General features: G+C 40.3%; 2 protein-coding genes across 2 annotated transcripts; one reads left to right on the forward strand and one right to left on the reverse strand.

Moving 5' to 3' along the window:
• Positions 1-1,835: 1,835 nt before the first annotated feature.
• LOC133860291 (uncharacterized) lies at positions 1,836-2,198 on the reverse strand. The gene has a single exon (XM_062295928.1). The coding sequence runs from the start codon at positions 2,196-2,198 to the stop codon at positions 1,836-1,838; it is 363 nt and encodes a 120-aa protein (XP_062151912.1).
• Positions 2,199-10,517: 8,319 nt separating this feature from the next.
• On the forward strand, positions 10,518-15,209 carry LOC133861719 (CBS domain-containing protein CBSX1, chloroplastic). Its single transcript, XM_062297514.1, has 8 exons — positions 10,518-10,900; positions 11,180-11,267; positions 11,353-11,417; positions 11,912-11,960; positions 12,981-13,033; positions 14,521-14,636; positions 14,767-14,824; positions 14,903-15,209. The coding sequence occupies exons 1-8, from the start codon at positions 10,697-10,699 to the stop codon at positions 14,975-14,977; spliced, it is 708 nt and encodes a 235-aa protein (XP_062153498.1). The 5' UTR covers positions 10,518-10,696; the 3' UTR covers positions 14,978-15,209.
• Positions 15,210-16,912: the final 1,703 nt, after the last annotated feature.

Genomic DNA, 16,912 nt, shown 5'->3' on the forward strand with positions numbered 1-16,912 from the left:
CGCATTCGAGCTTTCCAATAGCCATAATTCGTACCATCGAAAGTAGGAACAGAATTAAGAGTTTGAGACATAGTAGCAAATAGAAGTCAAAAATAAATGACACTGAAGAATTTAATCTTCTCAGGGTGTACCAAGCACTGATACCAATTGAAAGTTGAAATTGACTTCTAAAAGTAAAGTGTGTGCACAAGTGCCAACAAAAATTAAGCACATCGGAAAATAAAAGACACACAGATTTTTGTTGACGAAGTGGAAACTCAATCAAGAGAAAAACCACTCTGGGGCAGCCAAACCCAGGAATTCCACTATTCAGAAGACAAAGCTAGATACAAGATAGTAACACTCACATTAACCTAATGCAGTGGTCGTACCTTGCTCTCTGACGTGTAACCCAACACGAATGCTTCCCAACCAGGTCTCCTACCTGAAGGGGTCTTCAATGGAATCCTTTACCTTAGAGCCGACCTCTAAGATAGACTTCAGATGTAGCGCAGCACACTTGAAACGGCTTCAGAGGGATCTTGAACTTCTTTGAGCTCTTGTGGAATTCAATACCGAATTCTTGCAGTTCTCAATGCCCAGGGGCCTTTATTTATAGGCTGAGGTGCAGAATGGACAACTGCTGTAATATGTACGGACGCCGTCCAGACGAACAACTGTGCGACAGGATTTTTCAAAAATTTCGCTAAAAATCTTTCCTGTATAAGAGCCGCGTCTGAACGGTGAGACACTGACGTCCGGATGGTCGCACGTCCACTGCAAGTAATTTCCATATAAGGCTTAGCGCGTCCGGACCAAGGGGGATGAACGTCCGGACGGCAATTCTTCAACACTTAGTTTCCATATCTGCTATGCGTGCGTCCAGACCATGAGAGGCAGATGTCCAGACGGTTGAAGTCGAGGCGGCAATTTCCATATTAGTTGCAGCGCGTCCGAACCAAGGCTGACTAACGTCCAAACGGTGTATCAATCTTCCTATATTCTGAACTTGGAAAGAATCTGAAGCTGATCGATCACTGATGGACATCCGGACGGGCTTCTGAGAGGTCCGAACGGATGCAAGTTCGAACAGAAGCTTCTCGATACAGTGGAGGGTCCGGACAGATGATGCTGGTCTGTCTAGCGTCCGGTCGGGATGAACACGTCGTCCGGATGGATGGAACAGTGGACAGATAGACGTCCGAATGGGATGACACGTCGTCCGGATGGCTGACAGGGAATCTGAAATCTTCTATCTTTTTCGCAGTGCAGAGTCTTCTGAAAATGCTCTGACAAGTGGAATCCTTGTTTACAGCATCTTTACACACAAGTGATTTTGTCCAAAACACAGAATGAGGCCAAAATACTAACACAAACTCAGCTTGTGGGAGGAGGAGATCCCATGTAGGAGTGTGATCTTGGACAAGGCAGCGCAGGAGGTTACCCAAACTCCTGTTGATAGCTTCTGTCTACCCGTTAGTCTGAGGGTGAAATGCACTAGAGAACTTAAGTTGGATCCCCAGCTTTGCCCATAGTGTCTTCCAGAAGTAGCTCACGAATTTCATGTCCTAGTCGAAGACAATTGACTTAGGTATGCCATGCAGTCGGACCACTTCAGTGGAAAACATGGAGGCAACAAACAATGCATCGTAGGTGCGGGAACAGGGTAGAAAATGGGCCATTTTGGAGAAACAGTCCACCACAACAAATATGGAATCATGGCCTCGCACTGTTCGAGGAAGTCACAAGACAAAATCCATGCTCACATCTTCCCATTGACCTTCTGGGATCGGGAGGGGACTATATAACCCCGCATTATGTTTGGTGCCCTTGGCTAGTTGACAAATACGGCAATGTTACACCACAGTGTTGACATCACGCCTCAGTCCTAGCCAATAAAACCAATCCTCCACCAAGTGAATTGTCTTGTCCCTGCCCAAATGACCTGCTATACCTCCAGCATGAAGCTCAATTATGACAAATTCCCAAATGGAGGTCCTGGGCAAGAATAACCGGTTGTTGTAGAAGAGGTACCTGTCGACAAGAGTGAACTTGGCCGATGTGGGTGACACTCTAATGGATAGGTGCTCGAAAGGCTGACCAAAATTAGGATCATTTTGGTACTGCTTTTTAATTTTAGTGAAGGCGGTAACCTCCACAGTAAGAGTAGTAAGCAATTGCTGCTTCCTGCTAAGGGAATCCGTTACTCTATTTTCCATCCCCACCTTGTGATTGAGCATAAAGGAAAATTGCTGCAGGAAATCAACCCAGCGGGCATGGCGTACGTTGAGGTGCTTCTGAGAGTTAATGTCGCCAAGAGAATCATGATCAATGTAGAGCACAAATTCCCTATGGATAAGGTAGTGCCACCAGTGCTTGAGGGATTGCACAAGGGCATAAAATTCTAGATCATAGGTTGAGTACCGACGCCGGGTATCGTTGAGCTTTTCAATGTAAAACGCTATTGGGTGCCCCTGTTGGCTAAGGACCCTATCGATGCCTACGTGGGAGGCATTACACGCAACTTCGAAAGTGAAAATAATTATTGACTTCTAATTTTAACAAAGTGTGTGTGTTTGTGTGCAAACAAATATCTTAAATATGGAATTTAAATAAGACAAGATATTTGTTACGAAGTGGAAACTCTGCAAAGAGAAAAAAGCCACTCCGGGGCAGCCAAACCTAGGAAATCCATTATCCAAAAACAAAGCTAGTTACAAGACACCCGTACTCACATACCCTTATGCAGTAGTCATACCTTTAACTCTAACACGAAGCCCATCATGAACGCTTCCCAACCAGATCTTCCACCTGAAAGAGTTTTTTATGGATTCCTTTACCTTAGGGCCGACCCCTAAGATTGACTTCACATGAATAGTTGAGCACACACCGGCAACGGCTTGAGAGCTAGCAGATCTTCAATTCTTCCTAAACACCCTCTCTAAGTACTACGGAAATCACTGTCAAATTCTGTACAAAACACAAGCCTAGGCCCTCTATTTATAGGCTTATAGGAAACCTAAAATTGCTGAGATTCAGGCTCTGACTGGCGAGCGTCTGGACAGAAGTTAGCCTTGTCCGGACGGTTTTATGCGATATCCTTTCAGAAACAACACAATTCTATCTTTATCAAGATCACGTCCGGACGGCTTGACCGAGTGTCCGGACGGTCTTTGCTAAAATCCTTTTCAGGTTCGAACAGAACTCTGGAATATTTTGAAATATTGGACATCGTCCGGACGTGTTGCCATGTCGCCCGGACGGATTGCAGAGACTTCCTAAACAGTGTCGACTTCTGAAATCCAACTCCTTGTTGAATACTGATTGACCTAGCATCCGGACGGTGTTGCTCTGACGTTCGAACATCTTCATCGTTATCTGTTGGACACTAAGGGGCGTCCAGACGCCTTCAAAGGCCCTTCCGGACGGTTGCACAGGAACCAGCCGTTTTTATCTTGGATTTTGCAAGGACTCTTCATGGACATCTTTAAGAAGCTTGTGATTAGTTATTGTATTTGATTTGATCATTGTCTGAATACATGAAGATTCTGAATTGATTGTTAAAATGCAACCATTACATAAAGTGTTTTTGTTTTATCCAGAATGTAGCCAATTAAAAAACTAACAAAAAGGTTGTTCAAAGTTGGGCAGGCATAATACTGGAGCCTAAATGAGCTTCTTCTTGACATTCTCAAACGCTCGCTGAGCTGCAGAAGTCCATATGAAGAGGCCATTCTTGGTGCATTCCATAATGGGTGCCATGATGGAGCTGAAATTCTTGATGAAACGCCTATAGAAAAAGGTGAGGTCGTGGAGACTACGAACCTCATGCATGTTGGATGGTGGAGGCCAATCCGTCATGGCTTGGACTTTTGAGGGATCAATTGAAATACCCTGCACAGAGACTATAAAGCCAAGAAAAATAACAGAGAATTGGGCAAAAACACACTTTTTTTCAAGTGTATAAAAAATTTATCAAACCGCAAAGTGAGGAACACTTGTCGAAGGTGTTCCACATGCTCACTATAGATGAGTATGTCATCGAAATAAACGACTACAAATTTGCCAATGAATGGCTTGAGTGCTTGGTTCATCACCCGCATAAAAGTGCTCGGCACATTAGTGAGGCCGAACGGCATGACGAGCCACTCGAACAATTCGTCTCGAGTCTTGAAGGCCGTCTTCCACTCATCGTCGAGGCGGATTCGGATTTGGTGATAACCACTCCGGAGGTCAATTTTGGAGAAGATCGTTGCCCCATGTAACTCGTCCAACATATCATCGAGTCAGGGAATTAGGAAACGGTATTTAACCGTGATCTTATTAATAGCTCTGCTGTCAATGCACATACACCAAGTGTCGTCTTTCTTAGGGGTTAACAGAGCTGGTACGGCGCAGGGGCTGAGGCTCTCCGTAATAAACCCCTTATCCAGAGGTCCTGGACTTGTCGTTGTAACTCCATGTGTTCCTCAAGGCTCATCCGGTATGCAGGCAAATTAGGAAGGGATGCGCCTAGCACCAAATCAATGGCATGTTGGATGTCCCTCTGGGGTGGCAGGAACTTTGGAAGCTCCTCTGTTGTAAGGTCTGCAAATTCTTACAAGAGTTCTTGTATTCCTTGGGAACACTTGGTAGCTTCAGTGGGTTGGGTGGGCTTGCTTACTAGGACAAAAACATGTCCTACTTCCTAGCAAGCTTGAGAGAAGCCCCTCATGGTCAGTACCTTGCTTTCCTTCTTCGGTGGGTCAAACTCTTGGATTCGCAGGGGTCGTAGCACAATTTTCTTGCCATCAAATAAGAAGGAGTAGGTATTCGTATAACCGTCATACTTTACCTTCCTGTCATACAACCATGGACGTCCCAGCAATATGTGACACGCCATCATGGGGATCACGTCACACCAAATAGCGTCTTGGTAATGCTGGCCCAATGAAAACGTGACCAAGCAGCGTTGCCGCATAGGTATTGACGTGTCGTCCACCCAGCTCAACTTGTAAGGACTCGAGTGTGCTTCTATGGGCAGTTGCATCTTGCGGATCACTTCCTACGACACAATGTTCATTCCACTCCCATTATCTATGATAAGGTTCAGGGCCTTACGTTTGTGTTCCACTCGGGTATGGAATATGTTGCTCCTTAGCCAATCTTCTTGCTCACGCTCCTCCGTCCATTTTCGTGTCAAGGCGCGCCGGATCACGCACACAGGTAATTGGGAGCCCTCCAACACTTCTTCAACCACTTCCTCATCACTGTCGCTGTTCTCGGATGGTGGCTCTTTGTCTTCCAGCTTTGGAGCAGTGTCACCACGCCCCATGTTGGGTGTTCATTGAGGTGAAATATGGTCCACTCCAGCAGGCGGAGCGTGACTGCCCCCTGTAGAGTTTCCCTTCAGGGTGCTCCCTCCCTAGTATTGCACATTCCTCCACACGTGGCTTCCCTGAGACTGTTGCTCCAACCACAGAGCCAACTGGTAGGCCTCTTCTACGCTGACAAGCCTAACCGTGAGGAGGTCCTTATGGATATCCTCCCGGAGTCTGGCCTGATACCTAGCGATAGTCTGCCGCTCTGTCTCGGACACATGACTTCGTATGCTGAGCTAGTGGAATTTATTGGTGTAATCTTCCACCATTGAGGATCCTTGTCACAAGAAGAGAAGCTCCTCAAAGAGCAATTCTTCATAGTTAACCGGCAGGTAATTATCTTGGAGCTTAAGCCGCATCTCCTCCCAGTCAGTGATGGCTGGTTGGCGGAGACGGTACAACTGGTCCTCCTCACTCTTCCACCAAACACGGGCCTGGCCCTTTAGTTTCATTTTCACGAACCGCACCTTACATTCCGCAGCCTATCCGAACCATTCAAAATAGTCCTCCAAGGATGTAAGCCAGTCCTGAAAAGTGTACAGATTGAGCTTACCATGAAAATCTGGGATGTCAACACTGACTCGCTTGGTGGCTTCATCAAAACGGTGTTCTGCGTTCTCCTCGCGTCTCATGGGCGGGGGCTGATAACAACCTCTAGTAGGAGGAGGTTGGTGAGGGTCCCGTTCCTTTCCTCCCAGCGATGGCTCTTCCACTTCGGTACCACCCTCTATTTCGCCCTCCTTGTTATGGTTGCTTGAGCCTTCTGGCCTATCAAAACCACGGCCATACAGGAAATCAATCTTCTTGTTCATGGCAGACATCTGTTGAATAAGTTCTAGGATGCGGTCGTCTTGCAAAGTTTTGTTTGACCGACCAATGCCATAGGGACGTCCACTCCGAGTAAACATCTCCCCAGTATTGGTAGAACGTCAAATCTGCGGTTGTTGGGTTGTGAACTGGTGGGAAAAAAAAAGGTAGTGTTTGGGGTGCAATGGAGAACACGGGTTTATAGGGTTACTAGTACGTGAGGGTCGTCGATCGCTTAAGAAAACAATCAGAACTGAGCTCTGATACCACTTTGACACAGCTGAGGGGAAGAGAAAACACAATTGCACGAAAAGAGGGGACCTTGGCATCTCACCAAGGTAGAAAACGGCTCATCTCAAGGTTTAGAATAAGGCTATATTATTGCATGCATGTTATTACATGAGATTATCCCTAAATAGGCTCACATAGGAACCTTAGAACCCTAACCCTAGTCTAGGTGGGCTCGAGCTTAGCCCCTTTATTGATGCTACTCCGAATGGACGGGGCTGGCCTGGATCCAATCCCTTTATTAGAAATAACAGACATAACTACCTGGGCAAGACCTGGACATCGTCACCCCCAAACTACAAAGGCTTGCACTCTGGCTCCCCAAACTACAAAAACCTTTGAAAAATGCCCCTTTTGGCGAAATATCCCTATAATACCCCTCCAACATGTCATTTTTCAATTAAAAAATTCAAAAAAAACTCAAAAAACTTAAAAAAAAATTTAAAAATTTAAAAAATTAAAAAGAAATTAAAAACTAAAAAAATGAAAATTTTATTCTTTATTTTTTTTGTTTTTTAAAAAAATATTGTGATCGACCAGAAGATGTATTGCTTCTTTCCAACATCGTCATTGGGCACGATGCACGCCTGCAGCTCGGCGAATTCGTCCCCGCCTCTCCGAATGCGGACAGGGCTAATTTCCTATCATTCGATGTCTATGATATTATTGATCTTTCGAAGGTTATGAATAATTCCAATTTGAATTTTATTTTGTTACAAACGACGAGCAAGTCTATCATCTTTGTGGAAGACCTCGATCGATTTTTAACAGAGAAATCAACGGCTGTGAGCTTGTTCGTTGATGTTCATATTGATAAGTCTTGAAATATTCTATTCAAGACTCCTTAATTCACAAATGTTATACCTAGTTTGAGTTGTAAATATAATGTTTTATTGTACTTTTGTGGTTTGTCTTATTTGCAAGTCTTAATTGAAAACTAATTCAAAACATCCGACTTAGACCTGAAAATACATCAAGGATGATTTTCATCATTTCCAGAGTTCAAGTTTGCTCCTGCCAACTGGAAAATCGGCCAAGGCAAATCAATCGATCGACTTAATAATCGATTGATCAAAATTCATTAGTTGAAGAAAAATTGATCTTGCAACATGTGATCGAGTGACATAGGGCAACAGTAAAAATCGATCGAGCGACATTTGATCGAGCGACTTCTATGGTCGATCGAGCGATTTCAAATCTTATGGATAAAGTTGCAGATATCACCCAATCTTTATGTGATTCAAAATTCAAACCCATGTGGTGCGGTTGATAGAGGATGTCAACATCTATTTTGTGCGGCCAAAAATCGATCCTTGATGATAGTTTGTTAGATTAAAATCTCTATAAATTTGAGATGATAAATTAGGGTTTAGATATGCATTTTATTGGGTTTGATTTTCCAAGTGCATCTTAGATTAAATTTCCACATCTTTTAGTTTCCTTTGATGCCACTCTCTGGGCCAAAATCTAGAGAACTTGTTTTCTTTGTTTTTTCTTATTGTCTTTTCATTTATAGCTTAGTTTGTATTTCCTTTTATTTTCTTTTTTGTAATCCGAATTCTCTAAGCTTTAATATAGTTTTGTTCTTCATTTTCTTCTTGTATTCTTTACTGGTTCTTTACTAGTTTGATAGATTTAATGCTTAGATTTAGTTTTATCATGTGTAGCTAAGCCCGTTCTTAGGGTTTGATCAAATCTTTTCCAAAAACCATGGATTGTTCTTAATGTTCTTAGGTTTTTCTTGAGATGTATGATGATTGTGTAGACTTGAGGATTACAGAACCCTTGTTGTTACGATTGCAAACGGTTTTGTTTTTAATATTCCAATCCATATTTGTTCATGAAAAAAAGTTATTATTGTCTATGAGATTTCTTGAGTAAAATCGACATTCCCAATTTCTGTGATTGAGGAACGATGTCTATGCAATGATGCCATTTGACATGATGAATGTTTATTTATTAGAGTCGTTTTATAGGATATGCCAGGAAATATTGATCACTCCACACCTTTCGTAGTTTAAAATGCTTTTCAATTATAGTTTAATATTTACGTGGAGTGATTGGTGTGAAATTGAGATATCTTATCATTATGTCTTTAGTATGGTATTCATAAATCATGTATGCTTACTTTTAAGTAATTTCATGTCAAGGTCGTCGTATGGTTGACACCTATTACGCACGCATATCATACATGTTAAGAAGATCCACATGAGTCTTTAAGCTTTTCATTGGTATGCGGATTAGATAAAGATCAACACCCTAAGTTTATTTTTCATTTGTTTCATTGTCCACTGTTCATCAATTTACTTGTTGTAGCTTCAATTCTATAACCCTTGCCTTTTCTTTTTAAAGGTTAAGTTAGATACATCTTAGATATTCAGCTACGCAAAACAACCCCTCAATCCTTGTGGTTCGATAACCCTTGCTATAGTACAACTTATTCGAACTATTGCGAGTGGTTCAATTATAAATATTAAAATCCATGTAGTCGTTCAAAAGCCGATTTAGTTTTCAAAACCAAAATTACTATTTTTAATCATCGGTGAAAACGCTACCAATTTTACACTACCACATATCCATTTTCCTCTTTGTGATTTTTTAGCATTCAAAATGTTGACCAATAGCTACCTGGGGTTCAAGGATCACAAGCATTTTTCTCAGGTGGATGATATTTTCCAGAGCGGGGAGAGATCGAGCTCGACCGAGATCAGCGAGCTGATGATTACGAATCGAAACTCACTGAGCCAGGCTATAAAATCGATTATCACGGCGTTGCAAACGGACGGTGACTGGATGGATGTTGAGAAAATCGGGTCGCGGTTGGGAAATAACACCACCACAAACACCCATGTATGCTTACTTTTAAGTAATTTCATGTCGAGGTCGTCGTATGGTTAACACCTATTACGCGCTCATATCATACATGTTAATAAGATCCACATGAGTCTTTAAGCTTTCCATTGGTATGCAGATTAGATAAAGATCAATATACCCTAAGTTTACTTTTCATTTGTTGCATTGTCCACTGTTCATCAATTTACTTGTTATAGCTTCAATTCTACAACCCTTATCATTTCTTTTTAAATGTTAAGTTAGATACGTCTTAGATATTCCGCTACGCAAAACAACCCCTCAATTCTTGTGGTTCGATAACCCTTACTATAGTACAACTGATTCGTACTATTGCGAGTGGTTCAATTATAAATATTAAAATCTACGTAGTCGTTCAAAGCCAATTTAGTTTTCAAAACCAAAATTACTATTTTTAATCATCGGTGAAAACGCTACCAATTTTACGCTACCACATATCCATTTTCCTCTCTGTAATTTTTTTGCATTCAAAACGTTCGCCAATAACTACCTGGAGTTCAAGGATACAAGCATTTTTCTCAGGTAGATGATATTTTCCAGAGTGGGGCGAGCTTGAGCTTGGCTGAGATCAGCGAGCTAATGATTGCGAATCGGAACTCGCCGAACCAGGCTATAAAATCGGTTATCACGGCGTTGCAAACGGACGGTGACCGGAGGGGTGTTGGGAAAATCGGATCGCGGTTGGAAAATAATGCCACCCAAAACACCCATCTTTTTTAAAAAAATAATAATAATAAGAAATAAAATTTTAGTTTTTTTTTTTTAAACTTTTTTTCAGTTTTTAATTTTCAATTTTTTTTGAATTTTTTTAATTGAAAAATGACGTGGTAAGGGTATTACGTCAGAATGGGCCTTTTTCAAAGGTTTTGATAGTTCAAGGAACCGGAATACAAGCCTTGGTAATTTAAGATGCCATTCAAAAAAAAAAAAATAATAGCTTGAAGAACTAAATTATGTTTTTTCCTGAATTTTAAGAGAATGTAAAAGTGCGTATTAAATGTAAAAGTGCCTTAATAGGCTTCCCATTGATATGAGTAAAAATTTAGACCATCAATGCCCGTGCCCATTTTTACCGAAGTACAGAAACGAAAATGACGGAAGAAACAAGAGAGGGCAAGACATCGCACAGGTCTTTTATATTACACCGATTAAAGGTCGATCCGATGACGCAATCCCCACCGCCAGATCTTTATCTGGCTCTTCACCTGAAGTTTCCCCGCGACGTATAAAAACCGCTGAGCATTCTCAAGTTAAATTAGTTAATCTATAACAGCCAATTAGCGCGGTCTCTCTCAGTGGCTATTATATCTTTAGCCACACTGAAACTTTCTCGCACTTTCCCAAACACGTAGCCTCATTTTCCGAGTCCAGGGTTCGTCAATTACAAAGACATGGACTCGATTCTTCTTCCGGAGCCTCTCGCCGTCGCTAACCACCGAGCCAGCGCTGGCGTCGCTCACCGTTCGTTCAGTTTCCAGCTGCCGTGCCTGCTCGTCTCCCGTCCCAGGCGGGGATTTGGTTTGTATCGCTCGTCGGGGCTCCGGAGGTCCTTGGCTATCGCCGCCACCGGCACCTTGATGGCCAATTCTGTACCGGTACGTTATCTTCTTCGTTGTTTGGCTTTCAATTTTGTTTTTGTGTTTGTTAATGGAATAGTAATCGCCTTGGGAACTCTATTTTCAAAAATATATATATTAATCGCCTCCTTTTTCTTTTTTTTTTTGCATATAATTATGGCGAGTAGGCTAATCGTATAATTCAAATATTTAAACAAGTTTACGTTTAGGGATTTTCATTCGAGCATACTTGTAGTGGATGAGTATATTGTGATTTCCATACCGTATGGTTCTTGTACATTGACATGTGAAATGCAGCCAAGAAGTGGAGTATACACCGTTGGTGATTTTATGACAAGAAGAGAAGAGTTGCATGTGGTGAAGCCTACGACAACCGTGGATGAGGGTAGTTGTTAAACTTAGATTACGTCTCGGGCAATATCTCATATATTTTTCCAATTTCTTAATGCATAAGCCTTTTATGCCAACAGCGCTGGAAATTCTTGTGGAGAACAGAATCACTGGTTTTCCCGTCATTGATGATGAATGGAAATTGGTAAGATTTGCTTACCCCTTCTTGTAGGATAACCCTGTTTTTGGTTGATGTATGTGTTTTACGAACTGGTATCAGACTTTGTAACTGCTTACTATATCAATTTCTTCGAATTATAGAGGATATTGTTGGTTAAGTAGAAGAAATAGGTACTCAAATTGTTCCCAATGGGTCCCATATCTGAGGGTCACTTGACGGCTCGTGTCTTTGAAAGTGAAAATGACAGTGTTCCCGCTGTTATTGAAGTGTCGAAATTAGTAGCTTGTACATACTTCACTAAGATTGAGAATTTTTCTTCAATTAGTTCAGCATAATGTCATAAACTTGCTAGCTGCACTAAAGCAAACATCCTGTTTTCACTCTATCTGCATAGTTAATTTCAGTTTCTTGACTTCTCTCTGTTTGCTTTGTGGAATAGGTGTCGGATGAATGACCTGATTTAGGGGTTAGTGTAATATGTCCTGGGAATGATTTTTGAGGATTCTCTTAAAATGCAGGTTGGTCTTGTTTCAGATTATGACTTATTGGCATTGGACTCCATATCAGGTAAATCAAAATTTTCAATCTATATCTTATCTTTTCATTATTGCTTTTAAAATAACAAAGGGACTCATATATTGGTGTTATTCATTTTTCGAAAAAGCGTACTTGTGAAATTTATAGTTTCTAGCACTAGATTAATTATCCTATATGAGGGAAAATATTTGGTAGAATTAAAGGCCTCTTTCTTAAATACACTTTACTATTGGACAGCTGCCTTTGACTACATTATATTTCTAACTTTCATGATTTTCTTGATCTTTTTTCTTTTTTAGCTTAGGTGTTTATCTTGTATACCTCATGTCTACTTGGGTTGAATCTTCACGCTTTTTAACGAATTTCGATTACTTATTAAAAAAAAAAAAAAGGAAAAAATTGATATAAAGTCATATCCAATTCTTTTTGGAACAATAAATAGAAATTTCTAAAGTAATTTGTAATAATATATATTTATTTTGTAAATAAGAGACAAATTTGAGCTGTTTTATGATGTTTAAAGGATTAGTGGTCTTTGGAAGTGACATCTCCTTCCACCATAAACAAGGAGTCGAGGGTGAGGTCATGTATTCAAACTAGTACCAAAAGACGTGACTTAATATTGCCTATATATGGATGCTTATAAAAAGTATTCTCATAACTTTTCTTCTTCCTTTTTTTGTTTTTCTTTGCTTTATTCTTGTGTTTTCATATCGTCTCACTAATCAAATCCGGAAAAGCATTAAGAATCTTGATATTATTGCTTTGGTGGCTGAAACTTTTTTTAGACAAGAATAATTTGAACTTCTTACTAATAGATGCTAGTTCGTATTGTGCAAGTAGAAAATGGAGTGTGCTAGAGGTTGCCTGTCAATTTATATATATATATATATATATATATATTTGGATTATTAGTGGAGTTTGTATAAATGTGTTAAATCTTCTCCATAATTTAAGGTGTCTCAGAAATCCTTCTGAAACTGAAAAGTTTGAATGTGCACAGTTACTATTATTGTTTTCTTACACAATGCAATTGAATATCTTAATTAGGTGGTGCACGAAATGATTCCAACATGTTTCCTGAAGTTGACAGCACTTGGAAAGTATGTGCAAACATTCTCTCTCTTTAAAATAAATTTGTCTTCTATTCATGGTTGTCCATGTCGTCTACACTTATTTTATATTCATGAATTGATGAAGATCTGGTTTCCTAAGCCATTATTGTTTATATCATATCCTTATAGAGGCAATTAAAGATTAGGGTTTTTATAAGTACTCCATTAGATAAAAGAAAATTCCCAAGAATTACATGTCTTAAATAGAATGCCAACTACAGGAGAGTCTAGGGGCAAAATGAAAATTGACTTGCAGCAGAGTTTGAGAGTACTTCAGCTACCTGAAGGCTGTAGTGCCTCAGACTTGCAATCAGGTCCGTAGAGTACTGTCCAAAGGGGGATTTTGTGGGGTTGATACCATGGTTGATTAAAAACTGGCATCCCTTACCTCCACCATGTGTAGCTGGGCATACCTATACAGTTGCCTTCTCTTGAGGAGGATTGTTCCAGATATCAGTTAGTCACAACGATCATGTACTTGTTGAACTATGCCTGAAGGCTTTCATGGCCCCATGATGTTCATTTTGTTGGGCATAGGATATTCCCCCTTCTTTATGTTCTTTTGTTTTTTACTTTTAAAGTCTTTAGCCCCAAAGTTTGAAAGTGGTTTTGTTTTGAGGTTCCTTTTTGGTCTTCATTCCATCACTTTTTGTTTTTAACTTGTAGAGAAAGGGGCTTCTCTAGTGTTTCACTCATGTGGAACTTACCTTATAAACAAAAAAAGAAGAAGAAAAATCAGTAATTCAACTCAATAGTGTTATTGTAACTATTTAGGGTTAATTAGCTACATGATCCCTGACTTTCATTTATCAGTCTCATTGAAGTGTTTCATGACCTTGCTGACCACCTTACTTTTGTGTTTCCTAAGAGTTTTGGGGGCGTTCGAGTTAATTGAAATCATTCTCCTTACTGCTGCATCATTTGATTTTTTGTGCATGAATTCCATCGCAAACAATTTTCCCTCAACTTGTCCTCATTGTTCAATTTTTTTCATGCTTAAAACACTCTTATCATCTTTTGAATTCAATATTTTCCATGAAGCTCTCTAAGCAAATCAACTTCAGATCTTTCTGTGCCTACTTTGTTTAGAGCCTTTCCTGCTGGAAGTCCCCCAGTCCATGTTTTAAACATGTGATTCTGTAACGTTCTTTGTAATGCTGTCAGACATCAGAAATTATCAAGGAAACAAAATGAATATATCTACTCCAAAGAGTTTTGTATTGTATGAGGAGTTTCTTGAAGAAACTATATAAGTTGAGAGCTGTATCTCAGTTTTGTGAAGGCATTATGAACCTGTGACCTTATTAAGAAAATTTTGGTAAGGCAGCACGCTTGGTTATGTATTGTTTCTTATTGCTAAGTGGCTACTAGAGCACACCCTTGAGAATCCGGATTAAAAGTTTGTTTTTCCTGTTTTCTTTGCAATAGTTATATTGTCCAACCCAGTACTTCTCTAATTGCATATAGTACTGCAGACTTTTAATGAGGTACAGAAATTGCTCAGTAAAACCAATGGGAAGTTGGTTGGGGATTTGATGACGCCAGCCCCAGTCGTCGTTCGTGAAACCACTAATCTTGAGGACGCTGCTAGGTTCTTTCATCCTTTTTCTTTTTCCTGTTTATCCTTTCTTTATTTTCATTCTTTATTACTATTTCTTCCATCTTTCCGAGTATAGCTGCAGCTAAACAGTGACAATTCTGAATTGCTCTATCAAATATAGGTTGTTGCTTGAAACAAAATATCGTCGACTTCCAGTTGTTGATGCTGATGGCAAGCTGGTAAGTAATTTCCCTTTCATTATCTTTCTTTATCATGCCTCTTCCGGTTCTTAGTTGGTGGTTGTTTATAACCTGAAGGTTGGGATAATTACAAGAGGAAATGTCGTCAGAGCTGCCCTTCAGATAAAACATGCTAATGAAATCAAAGCATAATACTTGGATATTGCCGTATGGATTAGAGGCACTCCAATTTGGCAAGCAGGGATCAATCGTTTGTTCCTCCAAGTGCTGTGAGTTTATCAACGAGGAGGTCCGACACAGAGGATCTCAGCTTTCTCTCTATGTACAATTTTGGCTTATGTATGTAAAAAGACCGATTTGATTGTTATACATAATTACCAAGACAAAGGGAGTTAGGTACCAATGATACTACTCAATTTCTCCATTCCAACCTCCACATACTCTGCAAAACAAAGACCTACAGTTTTACCTACTAAAATGACATGTTATGCGAATCTGCTATGCTCTGACACAGTATAATGGAGGCTACGATGGTGGACCACTCATTGTCGGATGGCGTGGAATTATGCCATTAAATTCTGGAGCTAACATTTGACTAGTTGTGGAACCTACCGGGTATTCAAACCGGTAATCTACGAGCATCAATGTGTCCTTGAAATGTCATTTTATGAGGGTGGTAGAGTTGAAGGGGGCTGCTTTGGTTCTTTATTGACATGCCGATTGTTGGACGAAATGGTTGAGGAGATGGACTGAGGATATGAACATGTGGGGTTTACTGGGCCAATAATTTTTGACACGATTCGCGAATTTGATATGAATTCAACATAAAATTAGCTAGTTAAGATTAAGGAATCTTACCTGTTTAATTAAATGGATCGGGTCGGTTTGGGTTGGCATTTATAATTGAGATTGACACAACTCAAGTCTTTTGTGCTTTCCAATAGGAGACTGACACATTGGTTTATCTCACCAAATTAGATTAAAATGAAAACATATGATTTTTTCCAATTCCTCTAATCAATCGTGAAAACAAACCCATGCAAGAATGTTGCCCATCACACCTTGAAGTATAGCCCACTCCTCTTCTTCGCCGAGTGCTGCTGACGGTTCCTCCGCCGTTGCTCTACCACCGATAAGTTCTTAGATTTTTGTCTTTATATTTGTTCCACCATTCAAAAATCCCTTTCCCCTTTCAAGAGATGAACACTAGATTATGAAATATTTGATGAAAATTCGAATTTTCCCCACCCTTGTGTATCACGACCGATTCTATGTAGGTTAGGGTGTCTTAAATTTTTTTTATTTTTTTTGGATACCCATATAGGTCTGCCAACCAGTCCATAACGACTTTTGCTATTTACATGCAATAGGCTTCCAATTGTACATATCTATAGCTCCCTTTGGCATATTTAATTTTTTTGATTGGGCATACAGTTGGCTCGATTTTGTAAGGATGCAACCTATAGGGAATAATCCCACTTGACCTGGCTCATTCTCAAGATTATGATCCCCTGAGTCTACATTTGGCTCACTTGCGATTGCAGGCTTGAAATCCGATAAGTACGAGCCCACGGGTACAAATTTGGATATCATGGAGCCCCAGGAACTGGCATAGCTAAATAGTTTGGCGGCAATATGTGATCCCAAGAAATCCGGATTGCACCTAGTTCCTGGAAATCTGAGACCAAATGTAATCCTGGATTTGCCACCTGAAATCTTGCTTTGAAATAAGTAAGGAAAGAGTCCCAGTTTCGGGAAGGTGAGGATTCTGAGTCCAGGCCAAACTCTGATGGCGCTCCAACGTCAAGAGAGGAGCATAGAACCCTAGTGCAGTTCGACCTCCACCTCTCAGCCTATAAACCCAAGAATAAATTATCGTGCTTGAGCATTATTTTCCCTCCGAAACTTACTTAGGCATCAGAGTGAAATCTCCCAGCGACCCCAGTGCTTTCTCTTGACGGTGTTAATTTTTTGTAGTGAAACAGGGATTCCTAGGACGTGAAGAATATCGGTGATCACCAGCTCACGCCATACCAGAAACTATACCAATAGTTTAGCACCGTCTGTAGGAACATTTTTCCATTCTCATTAAATATATCTATTATGGCAATAACTACCCGCTCTAAC

The sequence above is a fragment of the Alnus glutinosa genome, chromosome 2 (genome assembly GCF_958979055.1).
Source record: "Alnus glutinosa chromosome 2, dhAlnGlut1.1, whole genome shotgun sequence".
Taxonomy (NCBI): Eukaryota; Viridiplantae; Streptophyta; class Magnoliopsida; order Fagales; family Betulaceae; genus Alnus; species Alnus glutinosa.

Coding starts and splice junctions, on each gene's coding strand:
- LOC133861719 (XM_062297514.1), top strand. CDS start 10,697: ATGGACTCGATTCTTCTTCCGGAGCCTCTCGCCGTCGCTAACCACCGA. Junction 11,418..11,911: donor TTGATGATGAATGGAAATTG/GTAAGATTTGCT, acceptor CTTAAAATGCAG/GTTGGTCTTGTTTCAGATTA. Junction 11,961..12,980: donor GGCATTGGACTCCATATCAG/GTAAATCAAAAT, acceptor TATCTTAATTAG/GTGGTGCACGAAATGATTCC.
- LOC133860291 (XM_062295928.1), bottom strand. CDS start 2,198: ATGGAAAATAGAGTAACGGATTCCCTTAGCAGGAAGCAGCAATTGCTT.